At 38.6% G+C, this 17,501-nt stretch overlaps 1 protein-coding gene across 1 annotated transcript in view; it reads right to left on the reverse strand.

Moving 5' to 3' along the window:
- The window catches only part of dnah6 (dynein, axonemal, heavy chain 6), a 37,773-nt gene extending 21,310 nt beyond the window's left edge, over positions 1–16,463 (reverse strand). Inside the window, exons 1-41 of the mRNA XM_037245953.1 lie at positions 16,407–16,463; positions 15,843–16,022; positions 14,881–15,237; positions 14,039–14,173; positions 13,874–13,952; positions 13,717–13,789; positions 13,440–13,626; positions 13,262–13,363; positions 13,065–13,172; positions 12,658–12,738; positions 12,467–12,587; positions 12,189–12,340; positions 11,913–12,065; positions 11,562–11,810; positions 11,312–11,445; positions 10,768–10,882; positions 10,536–10,679; positions 10,274–10,426; positions 10,030–10,080; positions 9,743–9,835; positions 9,534–9,653; positions 9,254–9,434; positions 9,058–9,154; positions 8,670–8,895; positions 8,033–8,197; positions 7,599–7,709; positions 7,388–7,513; positions 7,122–7,277; positions 6,742–6,903; positions 5,301–5,438; positions 5,044–5,211; positions 4,736–4,884; positions 4,065–4,172; positions 3,099–3,225; positions 2,693–2,905; positions 2,388–2,609; positions 2,159–2,281; positions 1,386–1,568; positions 1,122–1,265; positions 507–728; positions 104–251 (exon numbers count right to left, since the gene is read on the reverse strand). Coding sequence (XP_037101848.1) covers positions 104–251; positions 507–728; positions 1,122–1,265; positions 1,386–1,568; positions 2,159–2,281; positions 2,388–2,609; positions 2,693–2,905; positions 3,099–3,225; positions 4,065–4,172; positions 4,736–4,884; positions 5,044–5,211; positions 5,301–5,438; positions 6,742–6,903; positions 7,122–7,277; positions 7,388–7,513; positions 7,599–7,709; positions 8,033–8,197; positions 8,670–8,895; positions 9,058–9,154; positions 9,254–9,434; positions 9,534–9,653; positions 9,743–9,835; positions 10,030–10,080; positions 10,274–10,426; positions 10,536–10,679; positions 10,768–10,882; positions 11,312–11,445; positions 11,562–11,810; positions 11,913–12,065; positions 12,189–12,340; positions 12,467–12,587; positions 12,658–12,738; positions 13,065–13,172; positions 13,262–13,363; positions 13,440–13,626; positions 13,717–13,789; positions 13,874–13,952; positions 14,039–14,173; positions 14,881–15,237; positions 15,843–16,022; positions 16,407–16,439 — 5,989 coding nt within the window. The 5' untranslated portion in view covers positions 16,440–16,463. The remainder of the gene's footprint in view (positions 1–103; positions 252–506; positions 729–1,121; positions 1,266–1,385; positions 1,569–2,158; positions 2,282–2,387; positions 2,610–2,692; positions 2,906–3,098; positions 3,226–4,064; positions 4,173–4,735; positions 4,885–5,043; positions 5,212–5,300; positions 5,439–6,741; positions 6,904–7,121; positions 7,278–7,387; positions 7,514–7,598; positions 7,710–8,032; positions 8,198–8,669; positions 8,896–9,057; positions 9,155–9,253; positions 9,435–9,533; positions 9,654–9,742; positions 9,836–10,029; positions 10,081–10,273; positions 10,427–10,535; positions 10,680–10,767; positions 10,883–11,311; positions 11,446–11,561; positions 11,811–11,912; positions 12,066–12,188; positions 12,341–12,466; positions 12,588–12,657; positions 12,739–13,064; positions 13,173–13,261; positions 13,364–13,439; positions 13,627–13,716; positions 13,790–13,873; positions 13,953–14,038; positions 14,174–14,880; positions 15,238–15,842; positions 16,023–16,406) is intronic.
- Between the last annotated feature and the right edge of the window lie 1,038 nt (positions 16,464–17,501).

The following is a 17,501-nucleotide window of genomic DNA, read 5'->3' on the forward strand; positions in this document are numbered from 1 at the left end:
GTAAACAGACAAACTAAAGGTATTATGTGGTTGTAAAACCGATATTCTTTTTTTTTTAATTTATCAAAATGTGGTGTGTGAATGAGTGTTCTGTCCTATTTACCAAGGATGTTTTTTCTCTTTTTCTCCAGCTTAGACTCAATGATTTCTTGTGTGCGGGCAGAAGATGTCTGAGCAGAGAAGTTGATATAGACAGGAATGTAGCCCCTACTTTCCTGGATACCGTTGAGGAGGCCTCGAGCTATCACAGACTGTAAAAGACACAACCTTGTTCAGGGTTTTTACAGTTTAAGGCAAATTCAATTTGAGGCACCATAAACATGAGAAGATTCTGAAAAATGTCAAAACGGCAGTGGGTAGTACAAAACAGAGTTGCTGCAAACTAAGCCAAATGCCCACTGGGCACAAGCAGTGCTATTAATACAAAAAGAAAATCAAAATCATAATAATGATAAACATCTATCCTTTTGAAACTGTTTTTTAGTTGTTTTATTGTTACTACTTGCCTTCCCTACTCCTGTAGAGCCAGTGAAGAGTACAGAATGGTTTACTGAAAGCAATTTCTCCATCAGATAGCCATAACGGACAGTGTCTGTCGTGGGAACCAACATCTCAAAGAAGGCTTGTTCACTGTCGTATGAAAATAGAGGTATTATTGTCTCCCACTGGACAAATGTATTTTTGCTGAAGTTGATGAACACTTCCCATAGGGATCCGTTGGTAGGAAGCTATAAAAGACAAGTAATGAATACAATAAATGTTTTCTTTGTTACATGGACTTAAAATGTGCTATATCACATCTCTATCCTCATTCATTCAATATAGTGTACATTTTTACATGAATACTGAGTTTCAGAAATGTAGTAATATTCCAACCTTTGCAGGCTCTGCCTTTGCTCTATCAAATAAAGCAAACTACCCTTTATTTCCGTTTACTCTAAGGCCAAGGGGCTCATCATTTCAAACAACAATGATCTTTTTGTCTGCACCAATTTCTTTTACAATTTGTAGTATCAGAAGTACTTACATTAAACAATAAACAAGCAAACTTTACTATTCTTTCAATTGACCAAATAAAACAACAATGCAGTTGACAATCATGTGAATACATGGTGCAGTACCTTTGCACTGTTGTTGTCTTTAAATTGCTCCCTGATAAAGTTGTCAAAATCATCCCATTGAGAACTGGGCAGATTTCCTCCTACTGCCCATAAGTAGCAAAATATGAAGGTCTGACATAGTAGATCGGTCAGGCGCTTGGAATCCTGCCATTTACAAACACGCACATAATATGTTGTCAGAAGCTAATGGGATGTTACAATACAAACAATAAAACAGTTAATTTATCCATCATATTCATTCAGTCCTTGATAACAAACAAGTACCATATTTAAGTCTGGTCCGTCTTTGCCGAGCAGCAGTGCCTCCATCAGTGTACAAAGAGTGCATACTTTACTTATGTCCACTTGGCGAATTGCTTGGGTGCAATATTTCCATATAAAGTAGAGCCCATCCTCCACATAAGTCTGAAATAACTCAAGCAATGCCGTCTTCACCGGGTCTGGAAGCTTGAAGGACAGCACGATGTAAAAGTACACAGATATCCACAGTGAGGATAGAGATTTGGGGAAATTTCTAATCTTCATTTATATTGGATGGACAGATTAACAAACTGTCCAATTGGGAAAGGGACTAGGTAAATAAAACATATAACATTTCATTTAATTTGATAAAATCAAAATCATTTGTTATCCTGGTCAAATTTCTGTTTCTCTCTTTACATGATTATGGTTGTAATCGGGACGGGACTAGATAAGCAAAAGTGCTTCAACCCGATTCCCTTATTGACAAGTCGTGTAAAACAAAATGTGACATTAAATTGTAATAAGTGTACTTGCCAAAATAAACAAATCAAATAAAAAAAATCTCTGAGTCAGGTCGGAAAATGGATGGATGGGTTTCTCCATTGTCTGTTGTTAATGTTAATTACAGCATCCATACATTTTTACTGCATATCTTGGGTCTGGCATCAAAAGATGAATATACAACAAGGGAGACTCTGTATATGTGTTTGTCTCGTCTTATATTCACCTGATGATGCAATTTACCAATCTAGAAAAATGTAAATTTGCCATAAATGTTTCAGACACAATCCTACCTTGGATCCTAGACCACTGAGCCATGTCTGGACATAAGGCATCCACTTGAGTTCATCTGGGTCAATGTAGACCATGCCACAGCGACTGACTGTGGCTGGAGATGCCACAGCTAAATCCTGGACCTGAAAAATTTAATTTCAAACTGTCGAAGGTTATATGGATAGAAGAAAAATATTAAGTGGTCTATTTGTGTAGATTGTAGAAGTATGGTTTAGCATTAGCTGTTACCTCAAATAACATGTGTATGGAAGGAGAAAGTTTGATACGTTCACTGTTAGCCAGACAGAGCATTTTGTTGTCATCCAGCACTGTATTCATGTTCTCAATCCATAGAGCATCAACTGGTCCATCACAAATCACCCATTTATGGTCATCGTTCATGCTGTCGACTGCATCACGGACGCTCAATGCCATTAATCCATCACGCCACTCAAGGGTCAGTGTGTTAATCTAAAGCAGATTATTATTGCTTGTTTTTCAAATAAACTGAAAATTAGTCAATGTGCCAAAATGCCATTATATCCCCAAAGTACCTCTCCATAAAGTTCTCCCATTGTGATAGATTTGGGGTTGAGAATATAGGTTTTCACAGGCTGATAGAAGGGGTTTTCTTCCCTATACTCTGAGTCATAAAGGGTATCCAGTGTGTCTGCCAAGACGGTGTAGATGGCGGTCTTTCCACCACCAGTGGGTCCAACCAACATTACGCCGTGACGCACAATCATGGTCTCATACAGTTGGATAACCTAATTTTCAAGACAAGGGGTATTAGTTTCCCATTCAAATACGTACTATCCATCCAATACTAAGAATTGAAAGAGCTTTGCCAGCTCATACATACTAATTACAACAATAAGGTTTACCACCTTTATAAACGCATTTATTTCCCTAGATGTTGAAAAAGAAACTGCCGTGTATAATTCCCTTAGCCATGTGTACCTTGTTAATCATGGTGGCCAGCGGCTGCAGGTTTCGCTTCACGATACAATCCACAATGGTTGAGTGCAGTATACCATAGTCGTGCGCAGGGATGAGCACACCAGGGAACAGGTCAGACAGGATCCCACTAGACGAATTTTATACAGTAACTGAGTATAAATCACTACTAGAAAGTAGCGCTTCACTAGTTCAACATTTTGTCATGTTATAGCCTTACCCCATTTTTTTTTTCTTCTTAGATTTCACAAATGTATTAATAAGAATAAAAAAAAAAGAAATCACATCAACTAAATCATTAAATCTGAGTTGTCAGATTGAGATCCAGAAACAAGAAACCCTGCCATAGTTTGGTTTTAGCGGCTAAAACCAAACTGTCATTTAATTTCTGGATCTAGATTTGACGTGTTTTACAGCATGACTGTGCTGAACTACTGTACTGTACTACAGTAAATTCCATTGCTTAGACATAATTTGGAAAATCACACCCGTGTCTATAAAATGTCCCACAGTTGACAGTGCAATGGTTCAGAAATATCTCTGTTGCTTTTAAATATTCTAGTGAGCACAATGGACCTCCACAGTCCATGAATGGATTAAATTCTGAAACACCGGAACTCATCGTAGGACCGTCCAACTAAACTGAGCAATCAGGAGCAAAGTGGCCTTAATCAGGGAGCTGAACATGAATCTGATCATCACTGTCAGGGCTCCGACATACTTCAATGAAGGAAAAACCAATCAAAAGGACAACCATCTCTGTGGCAATCCACTAATTCAGCCTGCATTTTAGTTACAGTGGAACCCACACCATGGTAAAAGGCACATAGCAGAATTTTGAAGAAAAATTCCAGTCGTTTCTTTTTTTTTTTAAATAAGGCTGTAACAAAATGCCCTTTACCCATTACAGAGCATGAAATAGCACTGGAACGACAACTTGATACCTCCTCATTGAACTAGCACTCTTACCCAAACAGTTCTGCATCATCTGTTAGGAATTTTGGCAGGTTGGAATCCCTCAGAGCTCTAATGAGAACCACGTCTTCAATTAGGTCAGGGTTCTGTCTCTTCAGAGACCTGATGACAGATTATCAGATGATAAACATACTCGCGCAATAATCATGACTAGCTTCTGTAGCTTTCAGGGCACTGACGTTGCAATACTGATACGTGACACGACACGACACTACACTCTTATTCTACTCTCTTTGTTGTGCTAGTGATCGCCTAGGATTGGCTTCACTCTGCTATCCCTCCAATTTCGCTACATTTTAATGCAATGACAATTAAGGTTTTCTGATTTTCATTTCGTGAGAAGATCAATAAAGTTTAGTCTATTTATCACAATTGGAACAAAAGAGTAGCACAGACTTAAATGTAATAAAAATGCATGCAATCATCTGATTCTAACAATTTGGTCATCTAAAAAAACACAAGGCAATATAATGATTAAAGTGCTGGCTTATAAACGTTTGGAATTGGCCGACTAACAAGGCGACTAAATGTAGGAACATGTAAAAGACATGCAATGAATCATGTGGCATTCGCTACAGCAGTAGTAATAGTAAGTAGTAATATAGTTTTGTTCATGTAACGTGATCTACGTGATCATGCAAAGAAAAAAAAAGATGCCCACTGACCCTGCCATGACAAGAACAGATTTGACAGCTCTCATTCCAAAGTCATAATGGTCCTGCTGGGACAGCTGTTCAGAGCACAGCTTGTACATTTGGGTCATCTTCCTTGCTAGAGTCTTACTGGACTCAAAGCCTTCTGAGTATAAAATCACCTGCATGGAGAAGTGGGGTACAAACAGTGCAGAGGCCAAAATGCAGTTTACCAAAAGTTTGTAGTAAAACACATAACATGTTTTTGTATTCTACTGTAAAGTTGTCCATCAGTGGCTCAATGTTAATATCTGGCACAAACAGAAAATTACAGAAGTTACCTCCGCAATGAGTGCATAGTTCGGCACCATCATAGCTACTGGCCTAAAGAGAGATTTAAGATTATCAGGTAGCTCTGATCTTCCAGCATAGCCTGGGTTCATGGTAATAAATGCTGCACAGGTCATCACCAGCTTGATCTCTCGTCCCTCAAATCGAAACTTTGTCATCTGAAAAGTAATGTAGTAAAGATTTTAAAATACAGTATTATTGAAATGCTACATAACTTGTGTCATCATTTCTAAATGTTTGTGCATACCTTAGCAGCTTTGGCATTCCGTATAGTTATGAGCTGCTGCGCAATGACTGACAACACCTCAATATCGATTCGATTGAACTCATCAAAACAGCACCAAGCACCAGACTGAGCCAGTCCACTGAAGAAACGTCCCATCATCTGATGGAGATATATACAGTTGAGTAAGAGACAGAAAAAAAATATTAATTAAGAGAATTATCATAAATTATACTTTAATTATTAATTAAATTATACTTTTGGCAGCACAGAGGAGCATGCGGTTATCACAGCTGCTGCACAGTCAAAATGTTCTGGGTTTGAATTGCTTTCATCACTTGCTTGAACAGAATTTTTTTGGGTACTTTGCTTTCCTCCTTTTGTTGCTTTTGAAACTCTAAGTTGCCAATAGGTATGAAAGGTTGTTGATGCGTTCTGATTGGCTGCCAGCCCTTCTTGTCGTCTTGAAAAGTGTAGTGATAATGGATGAATGGACTGTACACAGTGTTCTAAATCATCATCATGTATGATTGAAGCTGAATTTTACATTGAGTTTTTGTGGATGTTTTTATGAATTATTTATTGAGTGAGTCAACATGGCGCCGTTCAATAAACGGTAACCACAATGGCAAATACGAGACACAAAAATACGAACATCAGATATTTTTCAAGGTTTACAATATTGCATCCTTTCCCTATCCATACCTCAATGTGGGGTATATGTCAATGCCACTGACAGTTTAAAATACAAAAACGGTATATATATGCCGTTGAAAATAGTGTATGTTGACAGAAATATCAAAAGTCTGCTTCATTGTCAATTTCTTCACATGCCAAGACACAAAGAATGAATATGAATGAATCTTAATTATTTGTGTAAAATTATTAATCAACAAATTGAAGCATAATCTGATGATGTTGTCCTGATAACTAGACGATTAATAAATTGTGGGGAAAAAAATACACCACAATAGTATTTTATTTCTCTGTGATAAAATGGAGAGGCGTGAGACTTGATTGCTTTGACAACAGTGCCATCTAACAGCCTCATACAGTAAATGCATAAAGGGTGAGAGAGCAAGCATGACTCAAGAGAACTTGTTTAGTTACCCACTTGCAAAGGCACTCCAAAATCTTGTAAGTGCAAATATCCAGTGTGCAGCTCTCTTTAGATCACCACTGAATTATAATTATGTTTAATCTTCCTGTGACTGGTACTTTTCAGACAGATGCCTCTTGGGATTTATAACTTCACAAGTTCGTTAAAACTAAACTAAGTAAATCACTCAAATTGCTGCTAGGTGTATTGACCATTATTTGTCATTTGTTTGAATGTAGAGATTCTCCTAATTGAGCTTCCTTCTACTTTAAAATAAACTACATTTCAGAGGAAATGGTGGCTTTATATTCACTTAAAAATACTTCAGAAAGCTATCCAGATACAATTACTGTAGTCACATCGCACCTTGTAGTCGAGTCCATCAGAACAGTTGAAGACCACACACTGAATTGCCAAGGCTTTGGCCAAGTCCTTCGTAGTCTCTGTTTTCCCTGTTCCTGCAGGTCCAGCTGGAGCACCTCCTAAATCCAACTGGAGGGCTCCCATTAGACATAAGTAGCAACGATCCTGCAGTGGCATGTTAGTTAATTTTCGATAAGTTAAGTGTAAAATGTAAAAGTCAAATGTAGTATGTTGTTTCTTACATGATTTAACAATTTAACTAGAAGGTGTTGTGTTGGACTGTGTGTGCTCAACAGTCCAACAAATGTATTCACCCTTCACCCTAACCCTATTCCTGTGTGACTTCTGTTTTATGCATGTGAGCATTATGTCGCCCATGTTACCGTAAGTGGAGTGATGACCAGTCTTGGACAAGCTCCGAGGTATTCATAGCCATAAATGTAAGTAGATAGGGCCATGTAGGCTATACAGTTGTCCATGTCAAGATCCCAGTGGTAACGTAATTGTCTCTGCCATTCAAAGTTATTCCCCGAGTCCACCTAAGAAAGAATTGTTCAAGTGCATGACCTCATAAATTTCATGCTACAAAAAGCTACAGGCAATAAATGAAACGTGTACTTGTGTGTGTATGTATGCCACAGTACTCCACCTTCAGTCCGACTAATTCTGTCACAATATCACGGGCATGCACATCAACGGTGATGAGGGCGGTGACGATATTGCGATGTAAAGTAGGTAGTTTCCCTCTGACCAAAGCGGCAAGTGCATTTAACCTCTGAAAAATACACGAGCAGTCAACGCTGGACAAGTACATTTTGTAGATTATTTTAAAAAAAATAATCAGAATAAAAGTAGTTTACGTCAAAGTTGGTGAATTCAAATTGCTGCAAGGCAGCAAAGTGGTCATGATCTCCTTCCAAACAAGCTTCCATATCCCTGCACCACATCAGCTGAGAAATAGTCAACACCACCTGATGAAGCGGAATAAAAGAAACTGTTGTAAGAAATGAGTGGCAGTAAAAAATGAAAAGGACAGGATGGAGGATAAGATTGAGAAAGATGTGTGCATTGTCTTTGCCAAGGACATAAACGGATACAATTGAGAAATATTGGGCTCTGCAAATCATGCTTCACCCAAGGCAGTACTGTAAAGAATACAGCACAAAGGACTAAAGGATAGAGCAAAGTGAAAAAGCACGGAAAACAACTTTCATTATTCAGCTGGAAGACTAAAATGTCACATTTGGAGGATTTACCAATAAGTTTTCTTGCATAAGTGTGTGAGTGTTTATACCTGGGAAGGATACCCAGACACCACCCATTCTTCCCTTGTTGTTATTTGGTAGTCGGCTATAGAAGCCTTGCTGAGCTGCCGCAGTGAGTTGAACATGGCCTCTTCCACCTTGCAAAGCCAATCTTCCACATTGCCTCTTGCTTTCAGACCTTTTGTTAAAGCCACCTACACTTGCACACCGAAGGACAATATCAACAGTTATAACAGTGATATATCAGGCCGCTCCATTTTATACAGCACCGGAAGAAGATACAGTACTTGCCCCCTAAACCGAATAACTGGTTGGGCCACGGTCAACAGAAATAACTGAAATCAAGAATTTTCGATAGCTGATAATGAATCTTTCACATTTCTGTGGAGATATGTTGACCCACCTTTCCTTGCAGAATTGTTTTATTTAATTCAGCAATTCTATGTCGTTTTCAAGCATGAATGGCCCCAGACCATCATACTACCACTACCTTGATATGATGCTGCTGCTTTTCTGAAATACCATGTTACATTTATGCCAGACACATCTCCCTTCTGTCAATTTTTTTTGTCCCCCCCATTCAGCCAGTTTTAAACCTGCCCATTTAAGCCTCTATGCCCAAAACAGACTGAAAAAGTTCAAGGTTTGATTGCAACTACAGCTGACCTTCTCTCCTTCCGGGGAAACCATGTTCAAGATGTCCTTTGTATAGACCTTCTCCTGTTCTCCAGACTCCAGTGTTGCTTGACCCGTATTCGATTGTTCAGTGTCCAAGGCAAACTCAAGGTGTGTAATTGCATCAAAACATTTTCTCAAGTGAGGTTGCACTGCCTGGGGGTTTCTTGTCTGAGCCAAAATTTTAAGCAATTCATCATTGGATAAGAAGTAGAATCTGCAAAGAGAGGAAAGATTGCAAAGTAAGCAACATTCACATCAGTCATGCTGGTAAATTATACATTTAAATCACATGACATTAAGCATAAATACTTAACATACTTGAATAATGAATTATAATGTGCTTATTTCCCAACTTTCTAACCAAAAATGAGCCTACCTTGGGAATATAACTCTCTTGGACTCCAAGTAGTCTTCAAGACACTTTTGTATCTTGTCCAACAGAACATTATTTTCTTGAAACGTTTCCAAAAGATCTGTGTGGGATAATACAAAATCTCAAGCGTGTACATCAATGTGGATTTCTTGCTGTAAATTGGAACCTCTTTTGTTAAAGTTAACCTATGGGTACCTACTAGGCTGTGTGGCCGCTTTGAGTGCATTGGGCATCTTTTTGACTTTAGCCATGATGGCCTTCCATGACTTGTCCACTTTGAGAAACATTTTGGATTCAGCAGGAAGCTGCCTCTTGATGTCCGGTGCCAAGAAAATACTTTCCAAATACAACCAGTTTCGTTGGCACGTAAGCCACTCATCCTGTGTAGGAAGAGGAGGTAAATAAATGTATGTGCTCTTATTTCACACAGACGGCAGACAAAAAACTGCTTTTTCATCTGTTTTTTTCAAAGCCTTCACCAGAGTTTGGTTGAAGCGGAGCAGCCTTATCAGGAGTTTGTCCACCCTGGCTTTGATGGGAGCAACGTAACGAGAAGTTGCTGCTGTGCCTACATTAATAATGCTGTCATCCAAGAGTACCTCAACAAGGACAAAAAAAAAAGAATGAATAAAATTGAACTTTACCACATTTTATAGAACTGATTGGGGAACGTGCACTTCATGTTTACTTGGATATCATCTGTGCCCCCCAAGATGAAGACTTCTTTGGAGTCACCATGCTGCACAAGACTGAAAGTAGTGGTCCACCACACATCCTCCACCTAGAGTATGATCAAAATGGGCCTCATTTTTCAATGACTGATTTATCAAAATAATAATGGCTAAAAACTTTCACTAATAAACACATCTCCTCATCTACACAAATAAATTGAATCATAGATTGATTTACTCCAAAAGAATAAGGCAACAAACATCTTAGAAGAAAAAGACACTCGTGGAGTCCTATTTTACCAACCTTGTTAATAATTGTCTCTACTGATGCCTCGCCCGAAGCCTGTGCTGATGCCTAAAATTCAAAACACTTGTTTCTTCAGGCTGCATCAGTTAGGTTAAACATTGAAATACCAATAGTAAAACATCGTATACAGTTTTTATACAGTATGGCCTGGATAGTTCAGAAATAAAGCTATCAAGTAGATTTCTGATTTACTGAATGATAAAATTATTGAGTTGAGCAACAAAGAAGAAGTTAGGGAGACCTCCATTATTTCTGTGCCATAGGAGAACACGTTGAGTTCCTCCACAACAGCCACAGTAAGCTCCACACTCAATGAACTCCCCACAACAGTTTCCAGGGACCTCCAGTGTTCTGGTTTCATACATGGGTTACGCAAATCTGTGATCATGGGCACCTGAACACATCACAGTTGTCAGGCGTATAATCAACTCACCATTCATCAACAGGAAGTACTTCAGTTCACATTGTAATGGTATAGTTTTATGACAGTTACAGTTACCCACCCTCTGTTTCATAATTTCAACCTTCTCCTTAAGAAGTGGCACTACGTTATTACGCGGCAAGCCTTTTTCCATTTGGTTGATATACTTGTTGTATTTGTTGACTTGTGAGTTTAATTGCTCCATGTCCAGTTTCTCAAGTGTGGTCTGAAGATACAAAGACAATTAATGGAAATACAGAGAGTAGAATCTAAAGTATTCTTATAATGTTGCACATATTTTGAGAGTGTCTCACCTGCCGCCATCTTTCTTGTAATAAGTCCCATTCCTTCATAGAGTCCCAAAGAAGCCTCTTCAGCCTAAACTCTCCTTTTAGCTCATCAAGGTCATCAAATTTGGTCACCCGCCAACTAAATTGAAAAACAGAATTCACAGAAAAATGGCACTGACTTGGTTGGAATGGTGGTGAGTCAGGATTTAATAACACAGCATCTTGATTTCGTGACAGTCAATAAAGTAACAGTGCAGCGGCAAAGGCGCATTCTACAGCAGAATGCAGACTGGTTTTCATGAAGGCCAAATACTTGTAATGCAGAAATGAACATTTACACCAGGGGTCACCAACTTTTCTTAAACCGATGGCTACTTCAGGGGTACTGATTAAGACAAAGGGTTACCAGTTTGACACAATTTGCTCAATTTAGCTTTAACTATTAAAACAAAAGCAACACCAAGACAGAGATGAAGGGAAACCCAAGAGAAAACAACTTCAGGAAAAGTTCAAAAGCCAAATATTTGTCAAGTAGTAAAATCAATTATTAGATTTACTTAATAAGCACATTACCTTGAATTGTTTCTGGTAAGACGTATATGTTGAAGCCTGGACTTGCAGCTCATCAATGGAAACCTGAAGATCCTCAAGCAGAAGATGCACTTCCGAAACATCAGCAGTGATTTCAAGGATTTGTGGATCCTACACATACATCCATGATATAAGATCATCAGAGAATCCCATTCAAACTTGGCAACCAACTCAAAAATACTTTATCGCCATTATATATTTTAAGACAAACTAATTTGTCAACACACCTGCGATTTTTCCTTGATTTTCTTGACTTTCTGGTTCAGATCTCTTATGTCTACTAGAAGAGACTTAGAAAACCTGTCCATCAATTTGATCCTGTCAAACATTGCATCATTGATCATGTTGTGTAATGAGTTCATGTAAGGCTCCATGGAGGCAAAAACCACATCATCAGCTGTGACGGGAAGTGAGGACATATTGATCAGATTGTACATCTGACACACGGTCTCCTGTTCCTGGTCCAGCACTTTCATCTGGCAACAAAAAGCATACAGTGTATAACAAGAGAGATATTTTCTTGTGATGCTCTTTAAGTCCATCCAAGTTAGGATATTGTACACATTAACAAATCTTACCCTTTCTGGTATATCATCAAGGAAAGTGAGGTAGCTGGCTAACTCGGTTGTATTACTGGGACTGAGTTCGAGTTTAAATTGAGCTTCACCAGCTTCCACCATGACAGCTTTTAGCTTTCGCTTGGCCTGCTGTGTCAGTATCTCATTAATGAACTATAAAAAGAGAGCAGAACGTTACTACTACTATTGCCCCATTCACTGACAATTAATGAATATTGCACATATGTATGGACACTGTGTGTTTATGAGCAAATTATGATTGTGTACTGTTCTGACCTCTAAACAGCGGAGGGGGGAATCGATGAGCTTTTTTTTCATTTCTGTCTTGTCCACAAGAAGGAGGCCTAGATGTCTCTGTGGCTGGAGAGCCACAGCTTCTTTATGCTCATTGTGGTACAAGTCCAGTGAATTTCGAAAAAAGTCCAAACCTGTTCAATAAAGTATAGTTAACAGTAAAAGAAAATTATGGAAAGAAAGTTAGGATTAAAACGTCAGGCACCAGCTTTAATCACTTCTTCTTCTTATATTGTCCATTATATACAGAAAGCCTGTACCGTGATCTTGCTGACGTAGAGCGTCCAAATCTAGACTTTCATTTTCCTTGTAAAACAACTGAAACCGCTTAAACATGCCTGCGCATACTTGAGCAGCTTCAAATGTGAACTGCAGTGCTTCCTGAGGGGGGAAGTAAACACATTGTGTCATCTGGAGTGTTACTTTCAAAGGGAACTAATGTGTGACTGACCTTAGTTTTTTGACGGATACTTTTAATGTAGCCATCATTTTCAATGACCGATTCCAAACTGGGAGCATCTTGATATTGACTCTTAAAGTAACAGAGACACATTAAAGTACGGAGTGGTGTCTAACATATTTACAAATAATAAACCACGGATGTCCACCTCCGATCCTAGAGGACTGCTGTACTGCATGTTTTAGATGCTTCCCTCCTCCGACACCCCTGACGCAAATGATCAACACGTCGGCAAGCTTTGAACAAGCCTGATGAGGATTGTTATCATTTGAATGATGTAGTGTGTTGGAGGGAGGATCAAATACATGCAGCGAAGCATCCTTCGAGAACCGGGTTTGGACACCTCTGATATAAGCAGTGTAACCACAAGAGTGACATAAACACAGTTATTCGTCTACCTTAAAAGACTCGTGACTTAAGAGTAAAATGAAATCGGGGTCTTCTGTTAGTGTTTCAACAGACAAAACAGTCTTCTGAAACTTCTCGATGATCTCTCTAACTGTCCTCTGTTGGATAGGAAAAAAAAAAATCATTTATTTTGCTCGGCAGTTTATTATCAATTGGTATAAAATGGTTGCTGACTCAATTATTTAACCTGAAAGTTCTGCTCAGAGGGTTTGTAGGATAGCGCTTGTGTGTCTAGCACAAGTTCACTAATCAACATCGGTTTACTCTGGGGAGCTTCGGACTCTTCCTCCTATTAAGACACATATAACAAACCTTTCACTGGGTGTATGTGGATGTCGACTCGTGGTGCAGAGATAATGCCCTACCTTTTGATCCGCCTTTTCCTCAGCAGGTTTGTTATCAGTCTCCACCTGCTGGCCCCAGGTTTGAATGACATCATGGCTGGGGGTTTGACTAACCTGCTCTTTGAATGCAGCCAGCAGCTTCTCCACGGCACTCACAAGCAATGTGTGCATGGTGTTGACTACCAAATAGTCAACAAGTCGGATGAAGCTGTGCAGATGAGAGATAAAGGAGGGAGTGATTGATTTCCTGCAAAATGTTTACTTCAAACAAAATATAAAACAAAACAAGAAAACCTACCAGTTGAGGCGGTGACAGAAGAAGCCCTTGTTGATCCCCAATAGAATTTGAATTTCACTCAGCTTGTTGCTATCTGTAACAAATAGATAAATCGATTAAAAAAAATCTCTATAATTTGGGGCGCAAAAATCTCAAGACAGGAAAAAAATGCACACACGATCTGACAGGAAGTTGCTACAGGAACACAGTGTCACTTCCTTGACCAGGTCTTGGAAGTTCTTCAGGTCAATCTTTGTCTAATTAAAGAAAACAATTATGGGACAAGATTATGTGGAAAAACAATTAAGTCACAACACTCGCGTTTTTGGGAACAAACACGTACCTCCTCTACTTGTGTGAATTGAGCTTCATGAAATTCCTGGAGAGTATATGTGTGCGTTTTCTTAATAAGACACATGTTAGTTGTTCTGATTTGGTAACACATTTTCCAGACATCTGTCAATGCCGTGCTAAGATCCTGGATAGAAACGGGACAAAGTTTAATGATATCATGGTCTAAAAAAAACTGCCTGAAGTGATAACAAAAAGTATGTGCTCCTTTTGGAATTTGATGGTTTTCTGAAAGGGAAAGTCAACAGTCATTTTGACTGGGTGCCTACTTCTCGGTAGAAGTAGTAACAGCCCAAAGTGCCTCCATTTGTAAACTATTTGCAGAATTCTAGACTAGTGAATTTATAAATTCTTTGAAGTAACTGTAATCTTGCTAATTATTTCAATTTAGCAATTCTTGATTGTAATTCCAATGAAAGCACGTTCTAGTTCAGCAGGCCTAACTCTAAACATTTGAAGATTTTTTTGGTGTTTTTATCAGTAGTAGCTGAAATCCACACCTCCAAACTCATTATTTTATTAAGACGCCATGCAGTACGGTAAAACCCGACACCAATTTTTGATACTATATAACTGTAGTGCCTGGAGAAATGGAATGTAAACAATATAAACATATTTCTACCAGCACTATAGTTTTTGTTTTTCTTGACATTTTCAATCAAGACAAATGTTTAAAAAATTGCCATTATTATTTTAGAAGTCTCAATAGCCTTGAATTTGATGAAGACGGGATCACAATTTATGACAAATGTATTCAATATAAACCATGAAATTCCCAAAAAGTTGCATATTTTCTTGCAACTGTATTTTTACAGAAAGATTTTCTCTACTTACCGGGTTGATCAAGAACAAATTGTCTTTGAGAGCCGCTTGAGCTATGTACATCTTCTTGGCGCAGACCTTTTTATGCCAGATATAGAACGGTTTGAATAATTTGAAGCGAGCAAAGAAGGGGATGAGAACCAGCTTGCGGTGAAGTTGATATTCCTCCTCAAACCGCTCAAGGCTTACAAAGTCAAAGTTTTCTCGACAAGTTGACAATACGCCGTCTTTGCTAACCATCGTGTAGTCATCCTTGCTGTGCTCAAAAATTTGGACTTGCGAGGGGGCTTCCAGGTTTGCGTCTTCCTTAAGGGAAAAGGGTCGTTTTGCTGGACAAGAGGTATGTGCTTCATTTTTGGGGAGTTGATTCTGTAAGAGTGAAGAAATCAGCCCAAAAATTACAGGTCTTTATTAAAGCTGAAAAATACTTAAAATTTTAAGTTTGGTACATCTGTTATTCGGTTGACTAGTCATAAGAACTAATTTTGATTACTATTCATGGAGCTGTAAAAAATCATTTGGTTAACTATTTACCACTATTTATTTTCACATTAGCACTCAATGTTATTTTTCTTACAACTTACTAAATGGACCTCTGAGGTACCCCTATTTACACTGCATGTGAAACCCACCATTTTTAAAGGGCTCTGATATGGAATTCGCCTGTAGAAGTAGTAGCAGACGTTTAATAGTCAGAATGATGCATCTGTGTAAGGATAATTGCCAATAGTGTGAAGTTAATTAAACTTAACCCTCATTTCTGCCACCCTGTTGTGTTGAAAGCACAGGTGCAATTATTTTCTCACACAATTCATTGTGTGAAAACTCACATACTCGACAAGTCGTGACAGTCAGTGGGAAAAGGCCAAGGTGGGTAAATGCCAAATGTACCACACTGATGCTTCAATTTTGAAGATCTTTCTCTCAGACGGTTCATGTTTATCATCTAACTCACACTCATGAGTGTCACTGACCTTGGTGCTAGGTTGCAAAGGAGGTAGTTTTATATGTGATGGCACGCTGCGCCTCGGTGGTGTCTCTTTCTCTTGGGATATAGCCGCTTGAGAATGCCAGCCTGGAAAATACCTCTTTTCCTGAGATTTTAGGTGCTCCTCAATTGGCAATTTCCGTTTAACACGTCTCTTTAACAGAGCCTACATTATGGGGCAAAACAAAACAAAATAAGCAAACAATAATGTGTATAACAACAAAGACAGGCCAAACATCCAAATTGAATCAAACCATCAATTCCCGGTACCACTAGTCCTCTTCTTCAATTAGTCTTCAAAGAGTTTTTTTTTTAGAATGTGACAAGCAAAAGTACCTTGATAGAAACCATGCAAGCACGGGGAGATCATGCAAACAGAAAAGCCTGAGCCCAGATTTGAGCCCAGAACGTCTGAGACAGATGTGCGAATGACTCGGCCACCGTGCCTCTATAAAAGTTACAACCATTGAAAATAACTAATAATAATTAAACGCTCAGCGGAAATGTTTATCTAATTTCAGTCGACTCATAACATCTTGTTTGTTCATACCTGCGTGCCTTTATCATAGAGTGGAGGTAGCATGGTGGGGCTCTGCTGTTGTGGGAGATCGACCTCTGAAAAAATATTTAAAGTGGATATGAAATATGGTGTGTAGTGGCAGAACTTGAAAATACTACTAATCAAATGTACTTACTCAAAAAAAACAAAAACATAAACTGGCTACCTCAATAATCCACATTCAGTGGATGCAATATGAATATTTAAAAAAATCTGCTGTAAATATTGATCATCTATGTTAATGTTGTCTTCTATTTACGAATTTCTGGCTATTTTACAGAGGGAACATGCAAACCCTCAAGCCAATAACTATATTGTGCAAATTTGCACCATTTCTGTGAGGGTCTATTGTATTTGCAAAAGCCCAATTGTAAATCCAGTTCTCGAATTGTATCTACAGTAAATGCACGAGTGCATGCATCCAATACGGAATCGGTGTAGTATGTAGTTGGTTATTACCCATGCAATCCTTCTCACTCTGTCCAGACGAGGAGGAGATAGATGTTGACGCCATCTTCGTTAAAAAAAAAAAAGAAAGTCCTAATGTGCAATGGACTGCAGAATAGCGTTAATGTAACTCACATAATCCTTGTTTTTCAACTCATAATTACTCAATCCCGTCGCAAATTTTGTGCATTATCAAAAACTGCCATTCATGGACAGTGTGTGTCATTTTGCATACGTCAGTGATACACATATCACTGACATCAATCGTGTAATGTTACACGCTTAAATAACACGTAAACGAAAGAAAGTTACGCGGACGATGGCGAGTGGAAGCCTCTGACGACTGTTGCCAAATTTAGCTTTCATTGCCTAGTTAACGCATATAAATATTCTGGAAGGTGATGCTACAGATGTTGAGTTATGCACACACTTGAGCAGTGTTAACAACACTTCCTGTAATTGTAGGATTTGTTGTCATGGCAACAAGCGCATTAAATTCACCAATAAACACTTTTAGCAAAATCAATCGCAAAGCATCAAAACATTTTTTGCGGGGCAAGCAAGCTATATTGTATTGCATTAAAAAAAGAAATTAATAAAAGTGCTCTATGGCATTACATACGTAATAAGTGTTTAGAT

The sequence above is a fragment of the Syngnathus acus genome, chromosome 1, assembly GCF_901709675.1.
Source record: "Syngnathus acus chromosome 1, fSynAcu1.2, whole genome shotgun sequence".
Classification (NCBI taxonomy): Eukaryota; Metazoa; Chordata; class Actinopteri; order Syngnathiformes; family Syngnathidae; genus Syngnathus; species Syngnathus acus.